The 27959-nt window shown below is 39.1% G+C and overlaps 1 protein-coding gene across 1 annotated transcript in view; it reads right to left on the bottom strand.

Moving 5' to 3' along the window:
* Positions 1–27959, bottom strand: part of LOC146314660 (exostosin-1) — a 288208-nt gene that overhangs the window by 48585 nt on the left and 211664 nt on the right. Inside the window, exons 4-6 of the mRNA XM_084738257.1 lie at positions 24547–24640; positions 18923–19030; positions 6805–6924 (exon numbers count right to left, since the gene is read on the bottom strand). Of these exons, the coding sequence (XP_084594383.1) occupies positions 6805–6924; positions 18923–19030; positions 24547–24640 (322 nt within the window). The remainder of the gene's footprint in view (positions 1–6804; positions 6925–18922; positions 19031–24546; positions 24641–27959) is intronic.

Raw genomic sequence — 27959 nt, 5'->3', positions numbered from 1 at the left:
CTCTTTTGGATTTAAAAATATTCATTGATCTGTTAAGCCTTGTGTAAATACATAAATAAACAATTCTTTTATTAATATTGTGACAATTTAAATGAATGAATGAATGAATCTGAAGACAAGTACATGTGCCTCCTCTTCTTTTTACAAGGTGTACCCACTCCACCCAAAACGTCACAAAAACGTCTCAGGTGTGCAAGAGAATTTTTTTAATTTTTTTTTTTTTTGTATGGAAAATCTTACTTTGCGGAGTAACGAGCGTTGCTGCAAGAAAATGTAGTACGAGTGGAGCAGAAGTGTAAAAATAGCATGAAATGGACACACTCAACTAAGGTGCAAGTGTCTCAAATTTGTACTTGAGTAAATTTTTATGTCGGGAATAAAAGACTGACCGCAACACAAACACAAAGTTAGAGTGACACACACACATCTGTGTTCCATTATGAAGGGATGAGAGGTGGTGTCGGACACTGGTGAGGGATGATCATGTAGCCGTCTGCCTCACCAGATGCTGAATAACAAGCTTTTGTGGGATCGAGCAAAAAATGTTTTTTCCTCAGGAGGAAAATCTCACAAACAGTAGTTCCGTCTTCCTTTTTTTCTTCCTCTCTTATTTAACTCTTTTTCTCTCCACTTGTCACAAAGTCAGGCAAATACATTCAGGTCCCCACGTGACAAACCCCCGCAACCTCTCTAAAAGGTGTGATGGCTTTATTTATGTTGTGCTAAAGAAGTGTTTTTACACTATAGAAGCTTGCTTTATCGAATCAGCATTAGATGAGCGTGTGAGTACAGGTGTTAGACCTGCAGTATATGAGATTTTAAAAGCTTATCAGTGACACTTTGAACCCTGTTTGTGTTTGTTTTCATTATTCTGTTGCAGTGACATCACCCTGCTGGGATTATGTTCAGAGACAATGTTTCTTTAAGAGAATGCCACACATTTATATAATGCGGTGGACTCACAAGTCCAACCTGTGACACCCTGTGAGTCCAGGGTCCACATCCAGACTCCTGCAACAAAAGCACTTTGCTTTAATGGATAGTTCAGATTATGTGAAGTGGGGTTGCATGAGGTTCTTACTGATAGTCAGTAGACGGCGGTCGGCACGACCCGAGTTTGGAGAAGCAGCATCATCACAGATGCTAAGCCATGTACAGCTGTGAATAGGGTCAGCAACCAAACATATTTTAGAAACCTAACAAAAAACAACATTAGTTAAAGTGTTATATTTGGAATACTTTCACAGCTTTACTTTGCTGTCAGACAGATTCTCTGATGGGAAACCAATGTTACATAAACCAAATATCTCTTTTAACCAAACAAACAAATAAATAACACCATTTTATCCCGCAGTACACGGGAGTTGCTAGTCTACCACTGTCTCGATCTGTAAGTTTGTGTTATTGTGTGACTTCAGTATGAAAGTCACATAATAACAAACTAACTAACAGATCAAAGCAGCAGTCGACCAGCAACTCCTGTATTCTGTGGGGTAAAATTATTGATTTCACCTATGGACTTTGGTTGGTTGGGAGAGTGATTTGTCTTATATAACAGTGGTTTCCTGCCAGAAAAGGCTGTCTGACAGCCAGCAAGTATAGCATACTGACCTTTTTTAAGTGTCTAAAATACATTTTGCTGCCGAACCTGTCCACAGCATTACACTGCTTTTAATTATCAACATTTAAAATTGTACGTGTTCTCGCTGAACATTTTATTGATACCTTCACTACCAACAGTTTTGCAATTTGCTGGGTAAGTTGAATGACAACGTTTCCCCACTGTGTTAATAGATAGTACAATTTGATCGGCATTATGTTTCCCTAAAACCATATTTGCTGTTGCAAATTGGGTGTTTATTAATGTAATTATTTAGGGTAGAGGGCTGCATTTTTGTTTTACAGCTGATAGAGTGACTGGAATTACACTTATACAACTGGAAACCACAAAAACAAATATTTTCTGATGTCATCTTGTACAGATTTCTGTTTGTTTATTCTCTCTCTGTTTCTCTACATGCAACTCACCAAGATGCAACTTGAGATATGAGCAACTTATTATCCAGACCGATGACCTTGTCTATATTTTGGGCATTGTGTATATTTTGGATTTTGTGGATTCTGGATTTTTTTTTTTATCAATATTTTATATTTGCACTCTTTACACGTATTTACATTCTTTGCTACTCTGTACTGCAATGCTGTAACATTTTCCCCCAGAATAGATAAAGTTATTTTCTTCTATCTGATTTAGTTTTGAAATGAATCATACAACTGAGAAAAAAAAGATAACGAGTTTTAATCTTTTACTTTAAATGTGTTTATTTAATCTAAAACCTGAATGATTGGCAGAAATAATTTCAACCTATGGGATTTATTACGAAGGTGTAAAGCACTTAAAAGTGACTGAATCGATTCTATTGATTTTTCCTAATCATAATTGATATCCACAATAATCAAGATAGGTTATTAACATTTTCCACTACACGTTAACATACGTTTGCATTTAAATAAACAGATATACTCTGAACAAACTGAACAAAGTGTGAAAGAACAGGTTTTTTAGGCTTTCTGGTTTTCCTTTTTTTCTCCATGACTCCACAGCTACTGATCTGTGGAGAATTGGCTTGGCACTTACAGCCAGCTCTTAACACACAAACACACGCACACACACACACACAAACACACACACACACACACACACACACACACACACACACACACACACACACCTCCTGACACCAACTGTCAGGCTCGCAGTATGTGGGACACTACAGTTATCAACAACGCCTCATTTCACCCATTTAGCCTGGTGGCGTGCTGGCTCTGGGTTTTTAGCACATCTGGCCAGCAGTATACAGCTGTCAGCGGGCTTCTGTCTAATTTCATACCCTGCTAGCACTGGGTATTTGGTGGTGTCACTGAGGTCTTGTTTTCACTGTGATTTCAAAAGAAAAAAAAATGCTGCAATTTGATAAAATGTTTATATTACTAAGCTGAACAAAAGGGCGAACATATACAACACCATGAGACTGGAGACTGGACTGCTGATCAGATTTGTCCATATTAGGTCTGAACATACAGTCTTGGATAGACAGGAGGCTTAAAGATTGACTACTTTTAGATGGTTCCTTCCTACAAGTTCTATACATCCCTCTCACTTAATGCATGACAACATTAGACAAGTTTAAGTTTTTTTCATCTTTATATTGTCTCTTTCTGCAGCACCATTGCTACCTATACCTATACGTATCACACACTGTGCATACTGCACTGAGAGAGAGCAGAGAGAGAGAGAGAGAGAGAGAGAGAGAGAGAGAGAGAGAGAGAGAGAGAGAGCTCAGGACAAGTGAAAGAGAGTGTGTAAAAATGGACTGAAGAGTAAAAGTGATATAAAAACTTTCCAGTGTTTTTCTGTAATATCACACTGTATCAGTGAAGTATATGAACTACACTGCAGACTGGAGTATCTGTGACAGTGAGGAACAGACAGATCTGCGTTACACGCTTGTCTCTGAAAAATCAGTATCAATGAAAGCACATTTCTCCAAATTGATGGGAAAAAGTAGATCCTGTGAGTCATCATGATGAGAAATTTTCTCAAAATTACATACTAAGTCATTATTTTGAGATACCAACTCAATATCTTTGAGATACTATCATTATTTTGAGGTTGGCCAAGTAGTCATTACTTTGAGATAAATTGTTCTTAAATGTTCTTAATGTTAATTATCATCATTATCAGTTATTATTAATCTTAATGTTCTTAAATTCTTACATGCATCTTAAATTGATCTATCATGGATGATGTTTTGTCTCTGCTTAATGTCCAGCAGGAGCCCTGCTCTTTCCTGATGATCTAAAACTGTCAAAACTAAAAGTAAAATTAGTTCTTCGCCCTCTGATTCTGATCAACTTCCTTTCCAAACTCTTCAGACTGAAGTGTTGCTGATTAAGTATAAAAAGGACTTAAACAGGGCTTTAGTTGTGGGGATGGATGCTGGGAGGGAGAGTGAGATCATTTGATCGATCGTTTATTGATGGATTAGGACTAGGTGTATAATATTCATAAGAATGTTTTCATTAGTGTATAATCACCTGAAAATAAGAATCATTATGTCTTTGTTAACATAAGGGCAGAGAGCAGGGGTCCTCTTCCACAAAGGCTGCTGCATTGTCATGTTTCTACAGTAGCCCAGAACAGACAAACCAAACACTGACTCTAGATAAAGCATTTCACATTTTGTGGCCACCGTACGTTCTCCTAAACGCCTGGAAGGGGAGGGTGAGGTGATGTGTTACCTCGCCGCTAGATGCCACTAAATCCTACAAACTGGTCCTTTAAAACTTTGCATTTGCACTTTTACACTAATTTATGTAACATTTAAATCATTACATCGTGGACAGAATACAGATTCTAACGTCACTCTAGTGTTTATGCAAATGACTAATCTCAGATTTTGTTTAGGACACTGACCTCATCCGAACAAGCGTGAAGCTGAAAGGCGTCGACTTCAATATTATTGCAATGAAGAACACAATGAGAGAAGGTAATGGTGATAATGATTTTAGTATTTGTGTTAGACGTTGTGATATTTATACACTGTAATGCGTGCTATGAGAGAGATCACAGTGATTATAGTGATGTTTATGTGATGCTGCTGCTGCTGCTGATGGTGGTAATAAAAGAGGATTATTATGTTCTGTGTCTGTATTCAAAGATGCTACAGAGAGCAAATAGTCCCTGAGGACTGAACCAAGGCTGCGAGGAAGCAAACTAACAACAACGGAGAGCAGAATAAGGGGAGGAAGCCAATGAGACATCCTCATCTTCATCTTGAGCCGGCGAGGTCATTCAATGAGCCAGCCTCTGGCTTTCGAGTCTCGACAGCGGGCGTATACGCCCACACACAAACATAGTTCAGACTCTCTAACCCGCGGGGTGCCATGCAGTACAGACTTCCTTCACATTTGACACTCCACACTTTCTCCCTCACGCTCACACTGTGTTCAGATTTCATTTTTCATTTCTGTGTTCATCAGTGTCCTCCCTTTTAGATTTGACACCTGTAATGAAGAGTCTTTATGACTATTAATGACTGCTGACATTGTTTGAGGTGTCTTTGTTATGACAACTTGACATTATTGACATTACATTTTTATATTAACAGTACATTAAACTGTGATCAAGATGTGGTTGGCTTTGACTCTGGCCATCATGAGACCATTATAACTGTGTCATGAATATTTTCCTTATTCTAAACTACAGTGGTACATTTTGGACTTGTCATTAACTTTTATTACACAGTCAAATACTTTTTTAACAGTGCCATGAATAATTTCCTGGATTTAAAGTAATGTAAAGTAGTAATTTGGTACCATTTGGACTTGTCTTAAAGATGTAATTAAATGTAATAAGGCCAGTTTGACGACAGAGTACAGTACCAAAGTGATTTACAGAGCGATCCGAAGGACAGCTATTATTGTGACTGCAGCTGATAGCTATTATCTGTAGCTGGTGTCAACTAATTCGCTCGGGTGCCAGGAGCCAAACCCAGCAAGAAAACCACCTTGGTATTTAATTGTATTTCCTGTCAAACTGGCCACCGTTGGTCTCAGATGCTGTGATCTGTTCCAGTCTGACTGTGTTCACTTGGATATTCCATGCTATTTTTTCCCCAAGAATATTCTGCCTGGTCCTGTCCTAATGTGCTGTGATTGGCTAGTATTTGTTGCCTTGACGGTACGTCCTTGTGATTGCCAGAAAGTCTTTCTAATGTTACGAAAGGTAACCAAACAATGACTGAAAACTTAAAATAACTGTCTGCTAAATCTGCTAACAAAAAGCCCAGTCTCCTGGGGGAAAGTCCTGTGTTTGATCCACAACATCGTTACTAAACTTCTCCCAACTGTCAATATCAACACTCACACTCACAGCCAATCAGAGCACAGTAGTAGTAGCCAATCACAGCACAGTAGGGTGGGACTAGACGGAAAACGTGGATCTCCCAGTCTGACCAGTGCCAGCTTGCTGGCTGCGTGGCAGGAGAAGGTACTGCTCAGTTGAGCTCTCAACGGAGACGAAGCGGGATGGCTTCACTCTCCAGCAGTTTCCATCATCAGTTCCAGAGAAAAAAACAATGTGTTTAATTTAGATTATAGACTTTTTAAAACAAGTTTAAATGTCTTCTGGATGCAGTGCTTTCAAAGAGTTTCATTTCCCAGGTCATCTGACCAGATTAAAATCAAATCATAGCAGTACTGACTGTTCAAGGGTTGATTTATTGTGTTGTGAAATTGTATTTTAGGTAACTGTTATTTCTGTCCACTGGCAGGAAATGTTTTCATTGAAAATATCTGAAAGTTGGCTGAATAACGACGTTTTGTAAAAAGTAACAAAAGCGACACCGACCTAAAAACACATTCCATCAAAAATTACTCTTGAGGTGCTCTTGAGCAAGACAAATAACCCCCGGTTACATTAGTGGAGCTATATTCTGTTGTTATTGTTATACGATTGCTCGCTCTGAACAGCGTCTGGGTGGTAAAATATGAATATGAAGCGGAAGATTGCTGGAGAAGAGGGGGCACATTCAGTTAACCTTCTTTGAATAAAAAAGGTAAAAAAATATAAATGACAACTGGAGGAAGATTTCTTTTAAAAGTTTATCTTCTGGAGGTGATGCATAGCCCGCGGCAATGTTCAGCACAGAACCAGATGTAGCAGTTTGGTTGATTAAATAAAGCTCTCCTGACAAAACCAGATCCAAAACTCCCATTAAGACCATTTTTGTTCAATCTTACCTCCAGAGTAGTTAAGACGATTTTGGCTACAGAAGAAAAGTAGGCGTCCCAGAGGAACTGAGTCTGCTGGCGGAGAGCCAGGATCCTGTCATGGCCCACAGACCGGGTAATGGAGGGAACCTGGAGCAAGAGGAGAGGAAGAAAAGTGAGGGGACAAAAATGACAGTGAGATAGATTAAGGTAGATTTTAAACAATGTTGAGTGAGGGGATGAGAATCGGTGTGTGGAGGAAAAAAAAGCAGAGCAGACAGGTGGAGGAAGCGTGAGTAATTTTGTGGACATGCGGAAAAGATTAGGGGAAATTCCTCCCTTCCTCGAGATTCTTCTACTCCCACATCTTACTCTGTCCATCAACTAGCTTATTCCCATGACAGCGTGGTGACTAAAGCACCTGCTGTGCATCTCTCATACTGTATTCACACCTTATGGTGAATACTACGAAGTGTCTACTAGAAAGGACCATTAAAACAGGATCAAACCAACGCTTCAGAGCAGTGGTTACCAACATTTTTTACATACCGCCAAGTACCCCTACACCAACACCACCTGTCATCTTCCAAATGTGTCCTTCTAAATCGTCTTTTTTAATTAGATGTTATTTAACGCTTTTAAAAATACAAGCATAAGGAGAAAGTGATCCTGGAATTGTCAACTTGCTTTCTTTTTTCACTTCATTTGGTCGAGTTTGCTTTCTACTGACACCACATGAGGGGGCAGAAGCTCCACAATCAGCATCATTTATCTACAACTACAATTCCCAAAAAGTTGGGAGGTTGGATTCAGTGATTTGCAAATCAACTTGCAGTCAATTGAACACAGTACACAGATATTTAATGTTAAAACCGACAAACTTAGTTATTTTCTGTAAATATACACTCATTCTGAACTTGATGCCTGTAACATATTTCAGAAAAGTTGGAACAGGAGCAACAAAAGACCGAAATGCTCAAAAAAAAAAAAAAAAAAAAAACACCTGTTGGTATATTTCACAGGTAAACAGGTTAACTGGTAACAGGTGGTCATGAATTAAAGGGGCATGCTTGAAAGGCTCAGTAGTTCACAGGCACGGACGGGCCGAGGTTCATCACATTGTGGAAAACTGCGTGAGCAAATAGTCCAACAGTTTAAGAAAAACTATTTCTCAACACAAAACTGCAAAGAACTTAAGTGTTTCATCATCCACAATGAATAATATCATTAAAAGATTCAGAGAATCCAGGAAATTCTCTGCACATAAGGGGTAAGGCCGAAAAAAACAACTTTTAATGCTTGTAGTCTTTAAGCCCTCAGGTAGCACTGCATCTAAAACTCACAATGTAATTGCACTGAGGATACTACACAGACTCAGGAACACTTAGGAAAACTGTTGTCAGTAAATACAAAGACTCTACCATGCAAAGACAAAGCCATATTTAATCAACATCCAGAAACACTGCAGACTTCTCTGGGGCTTCTGAGATGGACTGATTCTCCAGACAGATGGACTGGACTCTTTTTGGAAATCATGGACATCATGTCCTCCAGGCTAAAGAAGAAAAGGAACATCCAGATTGTTGCCAGCACTGACTTTAAAAGCCAGCATCTGTGATGGTACAGGGGCATCATAGGTAACCAGTTCAGGTACCAGACTGACCTGCCTGCAGTCCAGACCTGCTTCCCATTGAAAATGTGTGGTGCATTTTGAAGCAAAAGGTATGACAGCAGAGGCCCCGGACTGCTGAGCACCTGAAGTCGTATATCAAAGGAAAGTTTATTTGAACAGCATATTTCAACATGGCAATTCAAAGTGCTGTACATAAAACATGGAAAGCATCAAGACAAAGTGTACAAGGAAAAAAAAGACATTAAAAGACAATTAAGATCAAACAGAAAAGTAAGGTACAGTGCAGTTTAAGATATTAATCAAAAGCCTCATAACAAGCAAGAGTGGAAGAGAATTTCACTTTAAAAACTTTAGCAATTAGTGTCCTCAGTTCTCAAATGCTTACTGAGTGATGTAAGAAAAGGTGACGTCCCAACTTTTACAGAACTTGGTGCAGGCATCAAAATAGAAATGAGGTTGTGTTACTTTTCTTTTACTTCAGCCGTCTATTTCAACCTCCCTGCTTGCTCGGTAAATCAGACAGAAAAACTATTCTTCTGCATATTCAGGCCTGCAGTTGATTTCTCTTACTATCTTTCCATTCACTCCTCTCTGCTCGCTCGTAATTTCCTTGCCGTCATTGTCTGGGCTTGTCAGCTGTGACCGACCTGTTTGAAGTGTCCTCGTCAGCTGGTCACTTCTGTCCAACAGCGCAGCAACACACCTTTACTGTTAGCCTATCATCTTGCAGCTGTCTCTTTTAATATTCTCATATTCTTATTATTAAGTTTCTCTCTCAGCCTTTATTCATTTATGCTGATATTATGCACGCTCCGCCTCCCCATCACCACCCAGTCGTCACAGATCCATCAGATTCATCATTTCATCATTTCAACAGCCTATCAGTCCCAGCAGCGTCTTGGACTCCACGGGTGATTTATCTCGCTGCTGCTCAGGGTGGATGCCCCTCAATTACAAAATCTCCCCATATAGTCCAAATGCCAAAGATGTTCTATGAAGAATTATTATGAAATATCATCTGTATAATAAACATATGTTCAACAGAGGAAAAAAAAAGCAAATCTTCACACTACAGTGGAGCTCATTTTAAATCGTTCCAGCTGATATTTAATCCGATAACATCATAACAGCAGGAAAAGAACAAAAAAACCTAAAAATATGTTGACACATATGTTTCATGCAAGCTTCAGAGAGTCAGGTTTTTAATCTTTGTAATAAGCACCAAGCCATACATCAAATTTTGCTCCAGAAATGTATATATTTTTTGATAAACAGCAAGTGAAAACAAATAAGTTGGGCTCTATGCTTGGTGCTTCAAGAGAGTTCTGCGAAGGCAATGTACCAACAAACTCTGCAGACCTGCTCGGAGCCTGAATATGCTGCTCCTGGCGCACCGGAGGCAAACTGAGGTCCCAGCTCACATTGTCATGGACGAGATGAGCAGCTGGCTTGTGGCTTGCAGCGCTAACACCCCTCAGGGAGAAGCAGTGGAGGGATGAAATCAAGGGAGACGAGGATCCTGCCAACATGACCAGGGAGCTAAACATCCTGACGTGCCAGGAAGATGGAGCGGGATGCCCTCCTGATGCTCCAGTTCGAAGAAAAACAAACTACCTCCTTGATGAGGTCAGACGTGACCTTAGCTGCCCCGCTCGGATTGACAATGAAGCTGAAAAGGGGAATAAGCGGCCTCCTGGCCAAAGTTCCCGAAGAGCCTCATCAGGCCCAAAAGAGGAGGTGGATCTAGAGCCCAGGGCCCTTCTGGTGTTCTGGCCACAAACCCAACATCTTTTCACTTAAAGTTACAGTCCCAATCTGTCGAACATGGCCAGCAGAAAAGCCACAGTGGTTTCACAGTGCTAATAGTCTGCTGAGAATAACGAGAGCAGAAATGCTGGTCTTGATCCAGGAGAAGGTCAATCAAAGAGTCCTCAGCTGTTTGGCTTCATCTCTAATGTAGTGAGTGATGAGCTTCTCCACAAGTTGTAGAACTTCACGGAGCCTAATGAGGCGGCTGAAGGCAACGATGAGCCCGTCTCGGATGTTTTTCTTCCTTTTTTCTTTTCTGATTATCTGGAAAAAGGTAAAATACACTAACAGGAAACTCATGTAGCCTATCCATAAATACTCTGTGGTTACAACAGATTTGTCATTCATTAATTCATATGAGGGTCAGGGTGAGATCTCAGCGTTGGCCATGTGTTGTTTGTTTTCAAGGATGATGTCTTCTAATTGGTTGTTTGTCTGGCCAACAGTCTACAACACAACATTACTTATACTCTCCTGGCTCACTGGAAAGGCTCTGCTACACTTATATCCTTGTTTAACTGTATGGCAAAATAATACAAGCAAAGAAGTGGGGCTTAGTATATTAAGTGCGGTAATGACATGGTGTGATAAAAACACTGTGATTTTCAGCTTGTGAAATGCTGTTGTTAGTACCTTTTTGTCAAAACTCAGTCTGATCGTGTTCTGTGACTTGAGTGAGACGATAACATTACGTGGCAGATGCATTTTACAAAGTCAGAAGGACAGAAGGACAGTACACTGTAGGAATACACACAACAAGACAAGACAAACCTGTTGTCCTTTTTGAATTAAACTTTTTAAAAATTTGAACAGAACAGTTATTTAATTTTTTCCTTTGTTCAAACATTAGTTTGCATTTTTAATAAAAAGCAACAGCCCTGATGTTCCTTGTTCCTGGCTTTATAGTAAACAACGACCTCTAGCAGCACTGACAGCTCAGAAAATGTTTTGGAAGTGAAGAAACAAAGGCAGGCCTGCAGAATGCAAGTGAGCCAATTAGTAGACACCAAAGTCTCTTTTAATAAGTACTTTTCAACATCCTCACTACCAACTCATCTAATATGGCAGCTTGGTCACTGGCCCTAAGCCTCAAACTACAGGATAACGCTGTAGGTAGGTACTAGCTATTTATATTTTTCCCGAAATCAACAAATAACAGGTGATGGGAACCTTCAGAAATGATGCTAGAGGTGTACATACAATGTCATGGTCTGAAGCAAGAGGCTGATTAAACACGTAAACTACAGAGTGTTTACATTTAAATCTGATTTTTTGTTTTAGAATTGTTAATTATTGTTTCTACAAAAATGCAAAGAATAAACGACCAATTTTCAGTTTTACTTGTGAAAACTGAAAAAAAAAATCTAAATAAGGATCCTAGAAATCCTCACACTCACAGTGGAGTGTGAAGACGGTTTAGGAGGCTGAGCTGCCGTTGACGTCACCGGGATCTGTCGACAGCAGAGCGAGCTTTAATTGTTCAGCTCTCTGAGGTGGAATATAAACAACACCAATCAAATCAGCTCAATTCTCTTCCCCTCGATTGACTCTAATGGTGTTTATGTTTCTCAGCAGGGGCATTGTGGGTGTGTGTGTGTGTGTTTGCGTGCGTTTGTGTGTCTAGGTGTCTGTGCATGTCTGCTCACCACAGGGGGAATAGAAACTCTACATATTAAACAGCCAGGTATTGCAGTTCTCAGTGATGTAATTGAAAGTAATGAGATTCAACTCTCTCAGCAGGTGTTGGAGCTCCGATGTGTTGAACAGTGAGTCTCTGTGTGAGTGTGACAAAGAGACAAAGAGGGCAAGCATCCAGAATCTGTTTACCTATCAGGCACACGCTCCTGTTTATTATTGTGCTATATTGTGCAAATGCTGTCATTTAGAACAAATAATTTAATGATTTCTGGGTGTTTTAATGTGTTTAATTAGTTTTAAGTTGTTTAGTTGAGTGTGCATTAAAGCCCAAATCCTGAGCTTAAAATAGTTCATCCTGACAAACTGATTTCATTCTTGCCACCATGGCAGCTGTCTCACTACTGCATGAAACAAATTAAGCAGCTTCAAGGTGTCCTCAAAGTATGGGAAGCTTTATTTTATATATTACAAGAATAACCTTTTTTCAATGCCTCACCCATTAACCTGCTGTATAAACTAGTTAAAGCTTACAAAAAAAAAGCCCAGTGAACTCAAGACAAGTAAAACTTGTAAAACCTTTTCACATCTTACAAATCAAAACATAAGCTAATTATGTGGCACATTAGATATAAAATGAAAGATATTCCGCTTAGAAATGTCAACAGTTTGACATGTGCTGCTTATGTCAGGAAGAAAACATGTGTTACATGTTATTTTATGTATATGTGAAATATATTTTTTATATGAAAATATGAATTTTTGATGTCTTAATTGTGTATCACTGAATCCATGAAACCTAAAAAAAAAAATGAAACATCACCATCTCATAGAGCTCAAGGTTTCGGTTGTGTCTAGTATGGGTGGGAATCACAATACAATTTTATCACGACACTTAAATTATGATATAATGTTACAGTGATTTTAAATGTTAAACATCTGTTTTATCTACCAGGATAAAGTTTTCAGTTTGTTCATTTCACTTCAATCATTCTTACTGCAGCAAATTCAGGTTGTCAAGCAGGCAGACTGACCAGCACTGTCATTACAGAGGTGCTGCACACTTAAACACGTGTTATGAGCTGTAAATTAAATAACATTACTGTACTGTGATGACATGCAAAAATGTTGGTATTGGCATTTCTTAATTTTCATGTGTTGAAAACGGCTCAAAACGCCACATGTGCCCCTTTAAATCATCCTGAGCCAATCCTGAGATAGAGCCAATTGTTTGGGACTGTTCTATATCATTAGATTTATATTAATAAAGGACAATAATGTGTTAATGCCCTCCAATCAGAGTTTGGCGGCCCGCCTTCTCCAGCTGCTGCGCTTGAGTTTGTGAGACTGACCGATCCTGCTGACCATGACGTCTGCTGACCTCATCAGAAAAAGACCATCTAATGGACTGAATTTTTTTTTTTTATTATTCTAGTACTGAAACGGTTCATTTGCATCTGTTATATTAGATACTTAGTGTCTATGTATCAGTACAATACTGCCATGTAAAATATTGCAATAGTATGATCTATCAATTTCTTCTCCACCACTAATGTCTGTCCAACAGTCTAAAACTCAAAAATATTAAATCTAGAATTATAGAAAAATTTAAAAAAGCGACTTTTGGCAATTTAACTTAAAAACTGAAATTTTGTTGAAAATTAACTGATCATCAAAACTGTTGCAGGTACAATTATCTGTCAGTTACTACTGAATGAATCAACTCATTTTCTCAGCTAAAATTTGATCCCCACATGTGGTTTCAGTATTATTTAATTTGAAAGACAAATACAATCACAGAACAGGGAAGGATATGAGAAACCACAGGGATACAGGGTAATGAAATATGCTACATAACTGGCCTATTTAATTTTTTGCAGAAAGCAACTGTCCCAAATCTGTGCACTTATTCACTTTCTTCCCTTTCCTTTCTTGTTTCATCTGTTATTTCTTGTTATCAATGTAGAAGTGGAAGGAAAACAGAAGAGGGAACAAACTGGTTAAGTGCAGCAAACACTCTTCACCCGACTGTAATGTTAAATTATGGTGTGAAGATGTGTTTAAAGCAGCCACTGTGTGTTTGATTTTACAGCGTAGGTTTTATTCTGAAAGTCTTGGGAGTTATTTGTTGTTATCCCTGCCTCTTTATCATTATTAATTCCTCATGTATCTGCATCAAAACTAACTCTAAATGTAAACACCCTTCAATGTTTCCCTGTCAAAAAATAATACTTGCTTCACATATATTATCTTAACCACCAACTAATATGCTTTTAGATGGATTCTTTTGTTTTGTTAAAAGGAACAAACCAAACAACAAATCCTCTGACAACATCAGTGCATCACTGTGGTTTTTAGTAATGTTTAATGATAAAAAAGTGGCAACTACATTTCATTTAGAAGCCAAGTTTGTAATTCTTTTGATGATGGCTTGTCTGTTGAACTGTAATTCACAAGGAAAAATTAAATTATCATCATCACTAAGTGCTGATAGAGGGATGATAAGGGGCCAGGGACACATTAATTAAAGTGAGACATATGTCTCCAACACTCAACACACACACACACACACACACACACACACACACACACACACACACACACACACACACACACACACACAATTTCCCAGCTCTGTCCAGGGGGCGGTAGAGGTCGTACAAGTGGCTCGCGGTAATATAGAGTAATTAGAGAATGTAAATATCACAAGCTCTGCTCGCTGTTGTAATTAAAAGGAACAGAAGGAGAGCCAATTGTAGAATAATCCGTCTTAGTTAAAAATAGTTCCTGGCGGAGGTGTGAGTGACTGTGAATATCACAGCTGTCATGTCTGAATGAAATAAAACATTTACTACAAGCCACAAAGACGGCAATTAGATTTCCCACTTCCTCTCACTTGAACTGAAAGTCAGTCATGTGTTAATGGATGCTAATAGCTAACTGAGCGCGCTGAGCTGTAACTCAGGTTTACTCTGGTTGGGATAGTTAACATTTTCCATACGTTACTTTTGTGCAGTTCATGACAGAAAAATAAAGGGCCAAAATCCCTTTATTGTCTTTCAAAGTGTGTTGGCTATCAGAAGAAGTATTCAGATCCCTTACTTAAGTACAAGTATGAAAATCCTGAAGTCCTGAAAACTCATGGTGAAACATCCTTTTATTACCCGGTCCTTGTCTGTGGAACAGCTGCCTGATGACCTGAGGATAGCAGAGAGTACTGATATTTTTAAAAGCAAACTCAAGACATGGCATCCCAGGTCTGGAGTTTGTTCAAGAAGTGGTTTGAGAAGTTAAAGCGTGCGAGCGCGCAATATATGGAGACAGCAGGACGTCTCTGAAGCAGCTGTATAAATAGTTTATTTTAACGGCTGCAAAAAGTAATATAATAACTGAACCGTAAATGTCACGCAGATATGTAGCTGGTTATGTTTTACTCTAAAGCACCTTGAAATTATATTTTATAATTCATTATTATCAACATCATTATTATGCAGGTCTGCTGGCTGAAGCTCCTGAAGAGCCGGTGGGCAGGAGTGAGGGAGAGGAGACACCGGCCGCGAAGCTGCACCTCAACCCAGCTGAACACCCACCTGAGCCGGACTGAGGTGCAGCGTCAACCCGAAAACAAAATAAGGCACAGGATATTTATCCAGGATCAGGCTGTGACAGAAGAATGCAAACCGTTTTTCTCCCCACGTCGCTCTGGTCTCATGGTCAATAGATAGGGGCCTTAATAAGACATAAGATATGTTTGTTTTCTATAATCATGGTACGACCTCTTAATGCTGATATTCTTATCAAAGATAAAAAAAGGACTGACAGTCACTGATTTTAAATATCTTGGCATGATAGTGAAGCCAAATTGTAATTTTAAGAAACCTATACAAACAAACTCTAAAAACACAAACAGCCCGACATTCAAGAAGTTGAGATTATCTACAACAGGCACCTGGTTTATTACATTTCTAATGCTTTGGTCCTTCCTCCATGTGTGATTTCGTGTGTAGTCGCTCAGTAAATTCTAATAGATCCTCAAGATTATCCTCTGTCTGAGACTTACATCATTTTGCTGCACTGCATTTGGGAAGTCAGCTCATCATGGCTCGCCTTTATTTGAAAAAGCATACATTAGTGATTTGTTATTATGTGTAGGTTTGTATTGCGTGTCCTGTGTGATATTTTTGACATAATTTCATATCATGTTATTGAGCGGTTTCCTTTCCTGCCCCTGGACTGTGAATTAGCTTAAAGTTATAATCTGGTTATGTTGCAGCAAATGGTGACATTTATGTTTTAAACTGCATATGAGCCCTTTTAAATAAAAAATATAAATATGACCAGTACTTTACATGCTGTTGGGTTCTAATCTACAGCAATGCATCATGTTTTATAAGATCATCATATGCTTGTGGCTGTTTAATATGTCACCTTATGAGCTCAGCAAAACAGACTGTTTTCAGCTTTGTAACAACGCATCAAATTCAGAATCACTACAGTAATGTAAGATAAAGTAAATGTAATGTGTTACTTTCCACTACTGCCTATCAGTTTCTGTGAATACAGCAGTATTTATGTAAAAAAAGACTTACATTTTGAAACACATCTATAGATTTTAATAGTGATTCCTGATCTATGTGTTGTGCTTCTGTGTCTGAATCACACCTCGCTGGGTCTTTGTGATTTCCCGCGGGGATCTGGAGCCAGAGATGACAATTATATCAGGGACCATGTTGGCATTTCACCGCCCAGACACTGAATTAGCCCCGGCTGAGAAAGGGCATACTTTATCTTCCTCATACTACACAATGTGAGGAGGGTTTGCCCTCTTCATCCAGATACCCAACTGTAACTTTTACTGAGCTCCACGTACTGCGGTAAATTTAAATTAATTTTCTTTCTTTCTATCCCTTAATTTCCCTTCTTTGTATATTCTTTTCAGTCCAAATAGTGAGTTGGAGCCATAGACTGTATTTTATATCATTTGAAATTAATATTAGAGTAAATACATTACAGATTTTTCCTTTAAGTCTGCTGTAAAAGAAATACATATAATATTTATTATAATATATTCTACTTAATTTATAATTACTTATATTTGTATTGATATATTTTACAATACTATATTCATACTATACTTTAGATTTTATATCCTGTGCTTTACTACTCTACTACAGTATTATGCTTTTCCATATTATGACATTTCATCTTATATTATAATTTATATCCCATACTATATTATATTGTACTAATTATGTTAATGTTTTACTGTTTTATTTTCATATTAATACAGACCAACTTTAAGTGTAATTACTTACCATATTATATATCATTCTGGTATATGCTGTTATAGTGGATCACATCATATTACTCTTAAAGTAGAAACTGCTGTAGAAATAAATTAGTTCCTACATCAAACTGTTCATGACGAGGTCTGTGGATTATCACGAGTAACCAAGTCATGATTTCTGTGAGGAGATGCTGGTGTTGAGTCTTTCCAAATTAATTTTTTTTGGCAGCATAAACTGAGTGCAATTTAACTGAGTGAGGCCAGGCATTTCTGTGGCTGATATGTCCTGCAACTCACACCAAAACAGTCCAGACTGATAAATAGCACGACAGGCTGGAGGGAAAATACGTATTTTAATTTTGTGGTGAACTGTCCCTTTAAAAGCCCTTTGTATTTGGGGTAGTGTGTCCCCTCCAACTTGCCGTAAGGCAGGAGTCGTTTGGTAAAGTTCCGTTTTTGACATGTGGGAGAAAAAAAAGCTGTTTTTGCTGATCATTGCATTAATGTTACGTCTCCATGTCCTGTTTATTATTTTCTTATTAAATCTGCTGAGTTTGGCAAAACCAAGACACTCGGTCACACTGGTGGCGGCGGTGTTTTTATTCTGTAGGCTGCAGTCATCATATGCTAATTAGGTAGAAATCTCCAAATCTTTCCCTCAAGTTCTACGCTTGACATGATAAAAATATCAAATATTTCAGCCTACAACCAGAAAAAATAAACAATGACAGATAGGATAACATGTGCAAAAAATATGAAATACTCAATATGGTGCAAATATTAAAGCAATACAGAGGAAGGGTGGAGGTAATTGTCAACATCAGAGGTGCAGCCTGTCAGGAGTCCTGGTGTGTCCTCGTTCAGGATTCAGATGGCCTGAGGGAAAGAACTGCTCTTTAGCCTCTCTGTTCCTCTGACTTCCCCGACTGCAGCAGTTCAAAGAGGCCCTTGTTGAATCCTTTATGACTCCACTGCCCTTGCCCTGCACCACCTGGTGTAAATATCTTGCAGATTGGGGAGCGCACTCACGGCGGTGCGTTCGGCCGACCGTACCGGTCTCTGCGGGGGCCTCGTGGTCCTGCTGGGTGCTGCTGCCTTACCAGCATACCAGGCGGTGACGTGGTGATGTTCTCCCTCCACAGTGCGGGCGTAGAACGGTTTGAGTGTCTGATTTTCTGCAGCTGTCTGAGGAGATGCAGGCACCTTTTTGATCAGGATGTGTGTGTGTGTAACGTGTGTGATGTGGACCCTGATGTACCTGAAGTGGTTCACCCTCTCCACTGTGGTCCTGTCAGTCTTGTAGTTCCTCTTCTGCTGCTTTCCAAGATCTACAGCCAACTCTTTGCTTTTGGTGACATTCAGTGAGAGTCAATTGTTCTGACACCACCATGTCAGAATCTCCACCTCCTTTCACCTCCACATGCTCTCATCCTGATTGAGGTGCTGCCAAAAATATACTTCTAATTTTCTTCCTTTATTTATCTGTATTTGTTTCTGTTGCTGCAACACATGAATTTTCCCTTTGAGATCTAAAGATGTAAGAAAAAGTTGATACACTTGAGTATCATGATGTTATGTTTTGTGATACTGTATCATGATATCATGATGGATGAAAAGACTCGGTTGTTCATTTTCTGTTGTGTTTAAACCCCCAGCTGCTAGACAGCCATTTTATTATCTACATTCACAGTTGTGATTGTATAAAAAAGTAAACTTTCTGTGCATATGGTGGCGACAGTTTTCCTAACACCAGATTTAAAAATGCGTTGTGTAAAATCCTGTACCTGTAACAGCAGTCTCTCATCTCCAATAATGGCGGCTTTCCTCCAGTCAATGACTTCAGAGAAGGGAAGCTCCCAGCCGTTACTCAGAATAACCGGGATACAAGCCGCCTGTCAGGAAAGATGAAAAGGAGAGAAATATTGAAGACGAAGAAAGAAAGAAAAGGAGGAGATTTCACTCTTGACGTGTGTTACGCTCTTTTGTCATCTTGTTGCACCCTCTTCCTCTGCAGTGGCACCTGGCTGAAGCAATAGCGCCACCTACTGCTAATTTTTGTGTGACACATAATTGCATGGACAGAAGAATAGGATGTTTTGCCCACAACATCTCTACAACAACACAACAATATTTAATTTAAAATGCAGTTTAGAATTTGATAAAACTGATTAATTGTTCAGGTCTTAGAGGTCATGGTGGATGGACGAATCAAAATAACACAGAAATTTCACCTGAGAGACCACAGTTCTTGTCCTGCGTAAAACCAAAAGTGACTTATTTTAATAATTTAAATTTAAAACTGTGATGCTTTAACAAAGAAGAGGGTTACTATGATGATAAAGGTCAACACTACTGTGACCACATCCAAAACTTAGATCCAAAAATACACTGGACTAACGGCCATTAAATAAAACAAGAAAACTTCAATGTTAACATGAAATGTCCTTAAAAGTGCGGTGCAATTTATATGCCATCCCACAGGATCACGTTGTGTTTTAGGGAATACTTTGTCTTCAGTATTTAGTGAGATACAGTTAAAGGACACATGAGTTAAGCCAGCAGTATAAAGTTTTCAACTTTTTTGAAAGGACTGGATGTTACTGATTTTTCAACTCCGCAACAAATCATGAATCGTGCTCTTCTGTCAGAGGACTATTCCTCAAAGACAAGTTTGTGTTGACAACTTGACAGAGGGAGAAAAATCCCAGTAACAGTGAAAGTTTAAGTAGAAGTTTAAAGCAGAGTACTGGGAGGGAAACGTTTTCCCTCCACTGAGGGATTTATCCTCTTAGGTAGTCTCTGTCTAATGAGACACTTTCAAAGTGTTCTGAAAGAGAGTTTTGCAGGAACAAATGGAGTTGCCAAAAAGATTAAGGACAAAATAAAGAGTATTTATTTATTTTCCCTGTATGCATCAATATTTAGAGGATTCATTAATGTGACTTAATTCATCAGGAGCTGTTTTCGTTTCCCGCAGGAGCTCTCTGTGTTGCTGTAAATTCATTTTATGATGAGGCTCTTGAAACTGTTCATCATTTGTGGTTAATGGATCGGACTTGATTGTGCACTCCGCTGCACTATTAAACTGTGTTTAAAAGGGAAAATATGTTGCTCTCTGGATAATTTCTTTCACTTTGTGTATTCTGTGCCTCATCTTTAAGACTGTGGGGACTTTCATTATATTCTCAGCTTTAATTATATGGCAGCATATGTGCCATCTGCAGGAGGGCATTGGGTTTTATGCCCTCTCCTCTCACTATATCATTCTTCACATTTAATTTACATGATGAGGCGTAGTGTTTGCTTTAATGAAGTAGTTAACAAGCACAAAGCACCATGAATTCAAACATTTCTGACCATTAATGCAGTTAGTACAGTAACTTGAGGCTTTACCATCTAAATTAGACACAACATGATGTCTGTCACCAGCTCCACGTGGAAACACTTCAAAATATTAAACAACGAGGATGCAAAGTGTGCACTGCGCTCCAACGAGGGATAAAATACGTTGGACTGAGATTTCCTGCGACATTTGGAATATTCAGAACAGAGTGAGTGAAATACCGGCAAGGATGGCAGCATATGATGGATTTACCTCCAACAGCTGGCTAAGGCAAAATGCGCCCCTGCAGAAAGACGGCCAAACGTTGCTGAAAAATCCACCCAAAATCTCGCACTGAGTGAGTGAAAGCGTTTTTTTAGAGTTTTGCTTTTTAATTTCGAGTGATCACAGATCACAGATGATAAACTTTCATCCTCACAGCTGTGGCAAAGGTCAAGCTGTCAACAACTATAACTCAATTTGTTTTAGTGTCTAATTATATATCTGGATAATAGGGGCGCTGCCTCTTTTTGTATTTCTGTTTCATCCAGATAAGGCAGTTAGACAGGGTTTACATCCACTTTTCTTTGCTGTTACCTTTAGCTAACAGTTACCTCCTCTAGCTCCTCTTTTGTGAGTCCTCCTTGTGTTATATTTCTTTTATTGTGTTTAAATGTGCGCTATATTCAGAATATTTTTGCTGCTTTAGCTTGCCATCAGTCAACAGCTTGCTTGCTCTCTCCACAGCCACCAGACTCCACTGGCAAAAACAAACATTTTACCTCACAGGGGAGTCGCTGGTCTATTGCTGCCTCAATCGGTAAGTCTGTTGTGTGACTTTGATGAATCCAAACAAACCGTTTAAAGCGCCAAAGGACACAAACAAACTAACCCATGAAGGCAGCAGGAGACCAGCAGGTCCTGTGCTCTGCAAGGTAAAATTGCTGTCTTTGCAATAGTGATATTTGGTTTATATAACAGGGACTTCCTGTCACAAAAAGACTGCCTGATGTCAAGGTAAAGCAGTGAAAATAATCTAAAGACACTTAAGGTGGTATTGCTATTTTAAGGTGGCTAAAATACATTTTGCTGCTGACCCTGTCTGCAGCAGTACATTGCTTAGCTTCCTACACTGTGTTATCTACTGCAGGTATTACACTATGTATAAGTGCCTCATACAAACCCACTTCAAATAATCCAGACTATCCCTTTAAGTGTTCAGCCACTGCTAATAATAATAATCTTTTTTCATAAGAGAGTCCAAGATGGCATTGTATGATATAATTTGTGTATGTGATCTTAGGCAGTGGTGCAGTGGCAGTGAAGAGTGAAAAAAAATCCAATAAGTCTGGTATTTCCATTTAAAGTTCAAGTTCGACTGGATTCTCAATCAAGTGAAGCTGAGAGATTAAAGGAGATTCACAAAATGCCGAGTGCATGATCAGTGACCTGTCGACGCAAATTCTCTCCGCTTTGATTAGTCTGGCTCTGTGAGATGACTTTCTCGTTTCTTTCCTTGTCTTTTTCCTCGCTGTCATCTTCTTACATGTCTCTTTGTTTTTCTGCCCTCTCATCCGCTGTCCTCTGAATTTTGATGATTAGTACACCTTTTGCACAGAGGACCTTCTTTCCTTTTTTTTCCCTTGTCCTTTCTCTTTACCTTTTCTCACCTCTGGAAAACAAGTCTGATTTGCTGAAAAAGCCATTAAAATAATTGCCATGTATTCAAAATGAACGTTTAATTAAAAGTAGCACCAATTTTGCGTGCCAATCACCCACGTTATTCTTTTGTGCATCTTTCCTGAGAAAATCTTTCAACTTTTCTAATAACAGCAGAAAGTTCACCCTCTACTTGTTCATTACTTTCGATTAAAATCTGTCAAATTTCTGGTGCCAAAAAGTGGCAAATACGAACTACACAGAAGCTGTGGGAACTTTTGTCTTTCTTGCAGATGACAATTCTTATTTACAGGTGATTATATGCTAATGAAAACATACTAAAAGGGACAGTTCACCCCAAATCAAAAAGATATTTCCCCCCCCTGGCTTGCAGTGGTACTTATTCATTTAGATATTTTTAATGCAAGTTTTGGAGATATCGGCTGCTGAGATGTGTCTCCTTCCAAAAATCATTAACCAGTGACTCAAGAAAATTCACAATAGGAACTATTTTCTTTCTAGTGGAGAGAAAGTAGCTCTGGTAGATTCTACAGCAGAAAGAAAGTAGTTCTAACACACAACTGCTCACAACAAGGTCTTTGAATTATCTTCAGTCACTGGGTCATGGTTTGTTGAAAAGAGACACTGGTTTAGATTTTTTTTTTAAATGTATTTTTTGTGCCACTTACACCAAATAATCTAGATGGATAAATAGCACTACAGGCATGATTTTGGGGTGAACTGCCCCCTCACTGATACAATTTCTTCCATATTCGACCAATAAATCCCCATAAATCTTACACACTGGACCTTTAACTAACTTATGTACTTCTTACTGGCAAAGTTTGCCTGGAACAACATAAACACAGGCTCTTCTGGTCTGCGTGCCATGAACATTTTGGCCGATTTTGTGGGGAATCGAACCAATCCAACCCGGCAGAAGGCATGAAGAATAATTAGAATTCTATAGAAATGGACGATCTTCTCACTGAGGGTTTAATTTGCTCATAGTCTGTTTCATAGTCAGTTATTTTATTGTACTTGTCTAGCTAAACAGTTAAATGGTTTGATGCAGGACTTTCCAAAACCACTCAAGAACACTACAGTACTGAGTAAAAACATGTATACAAATCCTTTTAGCTCTTCTTCTAGATGAGAGCTGAAGGTGTAAGCAAACATAACCTACTTATTCCAAAACTGAAGTGTTTTCTGTCCTCAAAAGAACATATAATTGGAAAGTGAGAAAAAACACTTGCAAGGAAAACAAGACAGCCACAGGCAGACACGGGCCACGACCAGATTCTTAATGTCAAAACAACAGACAGAAACAAGGTGCTAATGAAAGATGAACACATCTGTGGTCTGAAGACGCGTATAAACGCCCTGTTTCTTTTCTCTGTGGTGTATCTACAGAAACGGGCCTTTTCTGTGGCAGGGAGATGACAGATTGTCAATAGTAATAAGATCAAGTGTTGGTAAGAGGAGGCCAAGCAACCCTCTGATCCCAGCTGGAGATCCACAGGCTGTCGAACAAGCCTTTACCAGTAATCATGAGAATAACAGAGAATCTAACTACAGTAGTTCACTTTTCCACAGAACCAGTGTCAAGTTTTTTGTAGTTACTGTGTGAATTAAAGTATTTAATGACCAGGTGCCCCATTACAAGTCTGAAATCCTATCCTATCTCATTTCAGAGTGATTTTTCTTATTACAGAAACATGTTTCATACCTGCATTTAGAAAAAAGAATCTATCTTAGAATAGGAATTAAGTTTGACCATCCTGAAGAATTTCACTAAGCTAGGAATCCTAAGTTAGGATGTACGTGTTTGGACCTATGTTTTGAGTCAATTCTGTAACGAATTAGTTGTTTGGTCTTTAAAATGATGAGAAATGTTGATCAGTGTTTCCCGAAGCCCAAGAAGACGTCCTCACATGTCTTGTTTTGTCAACAACTCAAAGATTTTCAGCTTGATCTGGGTCAGTGAATGAGACATTTGTTAATCTAATACAAGACATGGTGTTTTTAGTCACCTTTTAGTCATCAGTTCATGTTTGTTTGTTAATCACTTTATTTACATTGTTAATAAAATAGACTATGGTTCTACAAGCTTCTGTTTTTCTTGATTGTTTTTCCTGGGTTTTATTGTTACTCCCCTCATCCCCTAGACAAAACCAGGAAATGCAACAACTCCTCTTATCTTAAAAAAAGAGCTGTGTTAACATCAGTATTATGGTGGTTATCATTGTAGGTACTAATGTTGTTTGGTTCAGTGTAAAAAAGCAAAGGTGATGTAAAGACGAGCCTTTGTTGTGGCAATTTTGCATAATATGTGTAAACAGGGGTTATGCAATCACATAATCCACAGTGGCACAAACACATATAATGTGTGTTTATATATTTATATATATATAAAGAGACACACACCTGCAGGGCCTCGAGGAAGCGAAACGATCCAAGACGTCGGCCCCGGGGCACCAGGCAGAAACTGGAGTTATGGAGCAGCTCCTGGTAGTCAAACCTGCACAAACACAAATAAAAAAAACAGGTTAGGAGATGAGAGAAGGAAAAGGAAAAGGGGCAGTTTTCCCAGTGTACAAGTTCGTCTAACGTGTAACAAAATAACATGACTATAGGATGTACTCTTATACAACAAAACTCTAATTCAGAGAAAGAAAAGACAGAGAGCAGAGAATAATCAAACTTCCAAGAGGGCCGTAAGCTCTTAAGACTTTTTATAATTTCTTAGAATACAAAAGGTGAAAGCATTTTCAGGACATTTTCTAGATGACAATAATGTCTATAGAGCTGAAAGAAACAAAGGGCAAAGTGAAAAATGACTGTCATGCCCTGAATCTGCCTCCATATTGTCATTTCCTCAGTATTCACACATTGATTTCAAAGAACAATCGGAGGCAGCTCACTCTTAAATGGCTAGCAAAAGACTTTTTTCAAGGACTTGATCTCTTTCATGATATATGCTCTTGTCGAAGGCTGAAAGTGCCTCTGCACATCAAAAGCTGCACGGTGGATAAATAATGAAATGTGCAGGAAAGAAGCAGTCCAGAGCTGTTATATAATCAAACACCAGTGGACCTAAACGCATTTCATCTGATCAAGATATGTGAGGAGCGAACCCACCACAGCAGAGCTACCTTTAGTGAAGGTTTCACTCGGCTGTGTTTAGGGAAAAGTATTGATTTGAAGGAGAATCTTGTCTGTCAAGTGAGATCAATGCAAGTGTCTGAAGGCCATTACTCATATTTTACTAATAAAATTCGTTAACTAAAAGTTAGCAGCCTCTGAGGGCAGGGCAAGGCCGGTCTAACTGTTGAGTTTGCTGATGTTTAGTTGTGCTTGCTAGGAATCCACCGAAAATCAATTCTAAGCATCAAGCACTCGCTCCCTGTTGCTTGCTCCTTTGTGGAAGACAGCAGCTTGAAATCAGCTTGGATTTACAGCAGGTTCAATGAATACAACACAAAGAAACGTATCAAACTTGATCAAAATGTCAGTATAAACTCCTGAGACCATTCTTGTAGCGTCACAGTGGTTTCAAAACACACAAGAGCAAAAAATTTGTGCAATGTAGAGCACAAACGAGAAGAGATTGTTTAACTCAAGTCCTGATAAGATCAGAGAGTGAAGTCACAGAACTGCAGGAATTCAGAAATGCACAAAATTTACTTTTACGCTATACTATAACAAGTGTCTAATTTGTAAATCAGGAGGTCCTGAAACACAGTGCATCAAATCAAAAATCCACAGTGCCTGGAGCACATTGGGCAACTTTGCCTCAGGTGCCAGGTGTTAAAACTAAACAAAACCAAACGAATGTCATCACAAACAATGCATTATTTATTCACATTTATTAGGGCCAAAAGTATGACCACGAAAACCAAATGTGTTCTGCCTCTCTATGGATGTCCTCTGCTCCATTTCAATAATATGGACAAAGACGCACCTTCACAAGCACCCCGGGGCGCACAGGAACAAACTCCACCACTTTTTTTTCTTCAAGTGAAATATATGTATATGCTGTTCATCACTAAAGCTAAATATGTGCCAGTCAGTAATATAAGTAATATAAGTCTTTGATGGTCGGACTGTTCCATATTCCTATCAAACTTGGGGAGTTTTTCAACTACTGAGTCACTTAGGTCGAAAGTGTGTGACTTTAAAGCTCTGGCTCTATGTGCGTGTGTGTGTGTGTGTGTGAGAGAGAGAGAGACAGAGAGAGAGAGAGAGACAGAGAGAGAGAGAGTGTGTGTGTGTGTGTGCGTGTGTGTGTGTGTGTACACATGATCTCAGGGCTGGCCTGAGGAGATTTCAGATTGCAGCCTAATCTGTCTGGGGATCAACTGTCCCCACAACCTCACCACCAGACACCTGTGTGTGTGTGTGTGTGTGTGTGTGTCCACCTGCCTGGAAAGCCTGCCTCTATAATGTGTGTGTATGAGAAGTCTTTGCGATGAGAGAAGGTCTGGCATGTCACTTACTGTCACTGCACTTCTGTGTGTGTGTGTGTGTGTGTGTGTGTGTGTGTGTGTGTGTGTGTGTGTGTGTGTGTTTGTAGGTTACTGTATGTGTGAGTGTGTGTCTTTGTGTTGGAGTGAAAGAGGAAGAGGGACAAGTAAGATGTCAGGTGTCCAGTTTGTCACCCAAAGACAAGGTCACTCTAACAGCCTGAGACAGACACACAGACACAGACAGCCTGTCACATATAAAGATGGTTATTTGGGAATAACAACAACAAACAACAAAGGGTTTGACTTTAATTAAATCTATTTTCTCTGCACAGCTGCTCTGTTTCATGGTGGCCTTGTGACCTTGATTCAATTCCTGCTTGAGATCTTTGATGAAAAAGTGGTGGATTTTGGGACAAGTTTGGACGGTATCATGAAAGTGGAGCTGCTTTGTCCTGAGCTGCAGTCTCCACCCTGACTCTGGGCCCCCCGTGCACATAAGCACCACTGATAATGATACTGACCTGGAAACAGAATCGACAGTGATGCAGTTCCCCCAGATATGGAAGGAGCAGACTGACAAGTAAACCAACAAGAAACTACAAGGGCAATGAACAATACAGAGGTATGCATCTGAAGAAAGACACAAAACACACTGCAGCTTCAAACACAAACAGACATGTCCTTTTACATATAAATTATTTTGTTTACTTGTCTATGAAATATGAAAAGAAATAAAGAGTACACATGGCCACTACACAAAATTGTGGCTAAGCTAGAACATAGTCTTTGCTTCTTCACACATCAGTAAACCCATTCGTGTGCGATGACCACACTGACACCACTGCTACTGCCAGCCATATCTGTCAACATAGTACATTGAGTTTACAGATGAGTTTTACAATTATTTTTCATGTCTGTAGCATATTCTACAGATCAATCTCAAAACCAACCCACTTCATCTGATGATGATTTAGCCTCTGGGGATATTCAGGGATTCTGGTGTGCCAGATTTTCTCTTCTGTGCGTGGTCATTGTTGACTGTCCATTTAGTAACTTGAGACTAGTTTGTCAGCGGCCACCTATGTATAGATGTACCTGATCCCAGATATCTAAACACAGATATATTTGAAAAAATAACATAATAAAAAGCTAACTGTGTAATGCACCTCTTTTGCTCTTCATGGACTGTTTACCTGCAGTAACCAAAGCCTGTGTAAATGTGATTGGTTGCGATTGTGACTGAAATGGAAACCAGAAAGCTTACAATACAAAATCTTGTCCCTTGCTTACAGATTCTGCAGTCATATACAGATATCAGTTTATATACATTTTAGAGATACAGACATTGAAATTGTAGTAAATGGTTGCTGG

The sequence above is a fragment of the Lutjanus erythropterus genome, chromosome 15, assembly GCF_056507025.1.
Source record: "Lutjanus erythropterus isolate fLutEry1 chromosome 15, fLutEry1.hap2, whole genome shotgun sequence".
NCBI lineage: Eukaryota > Metazoa > Chordata > Actinopteri > Lutjaniformes > Lutjanidae > Lutjanus > Lutjanus erythropterus.
This window is presented reverse-complemented; position numbering and strand designations above follow the sequence as displayed.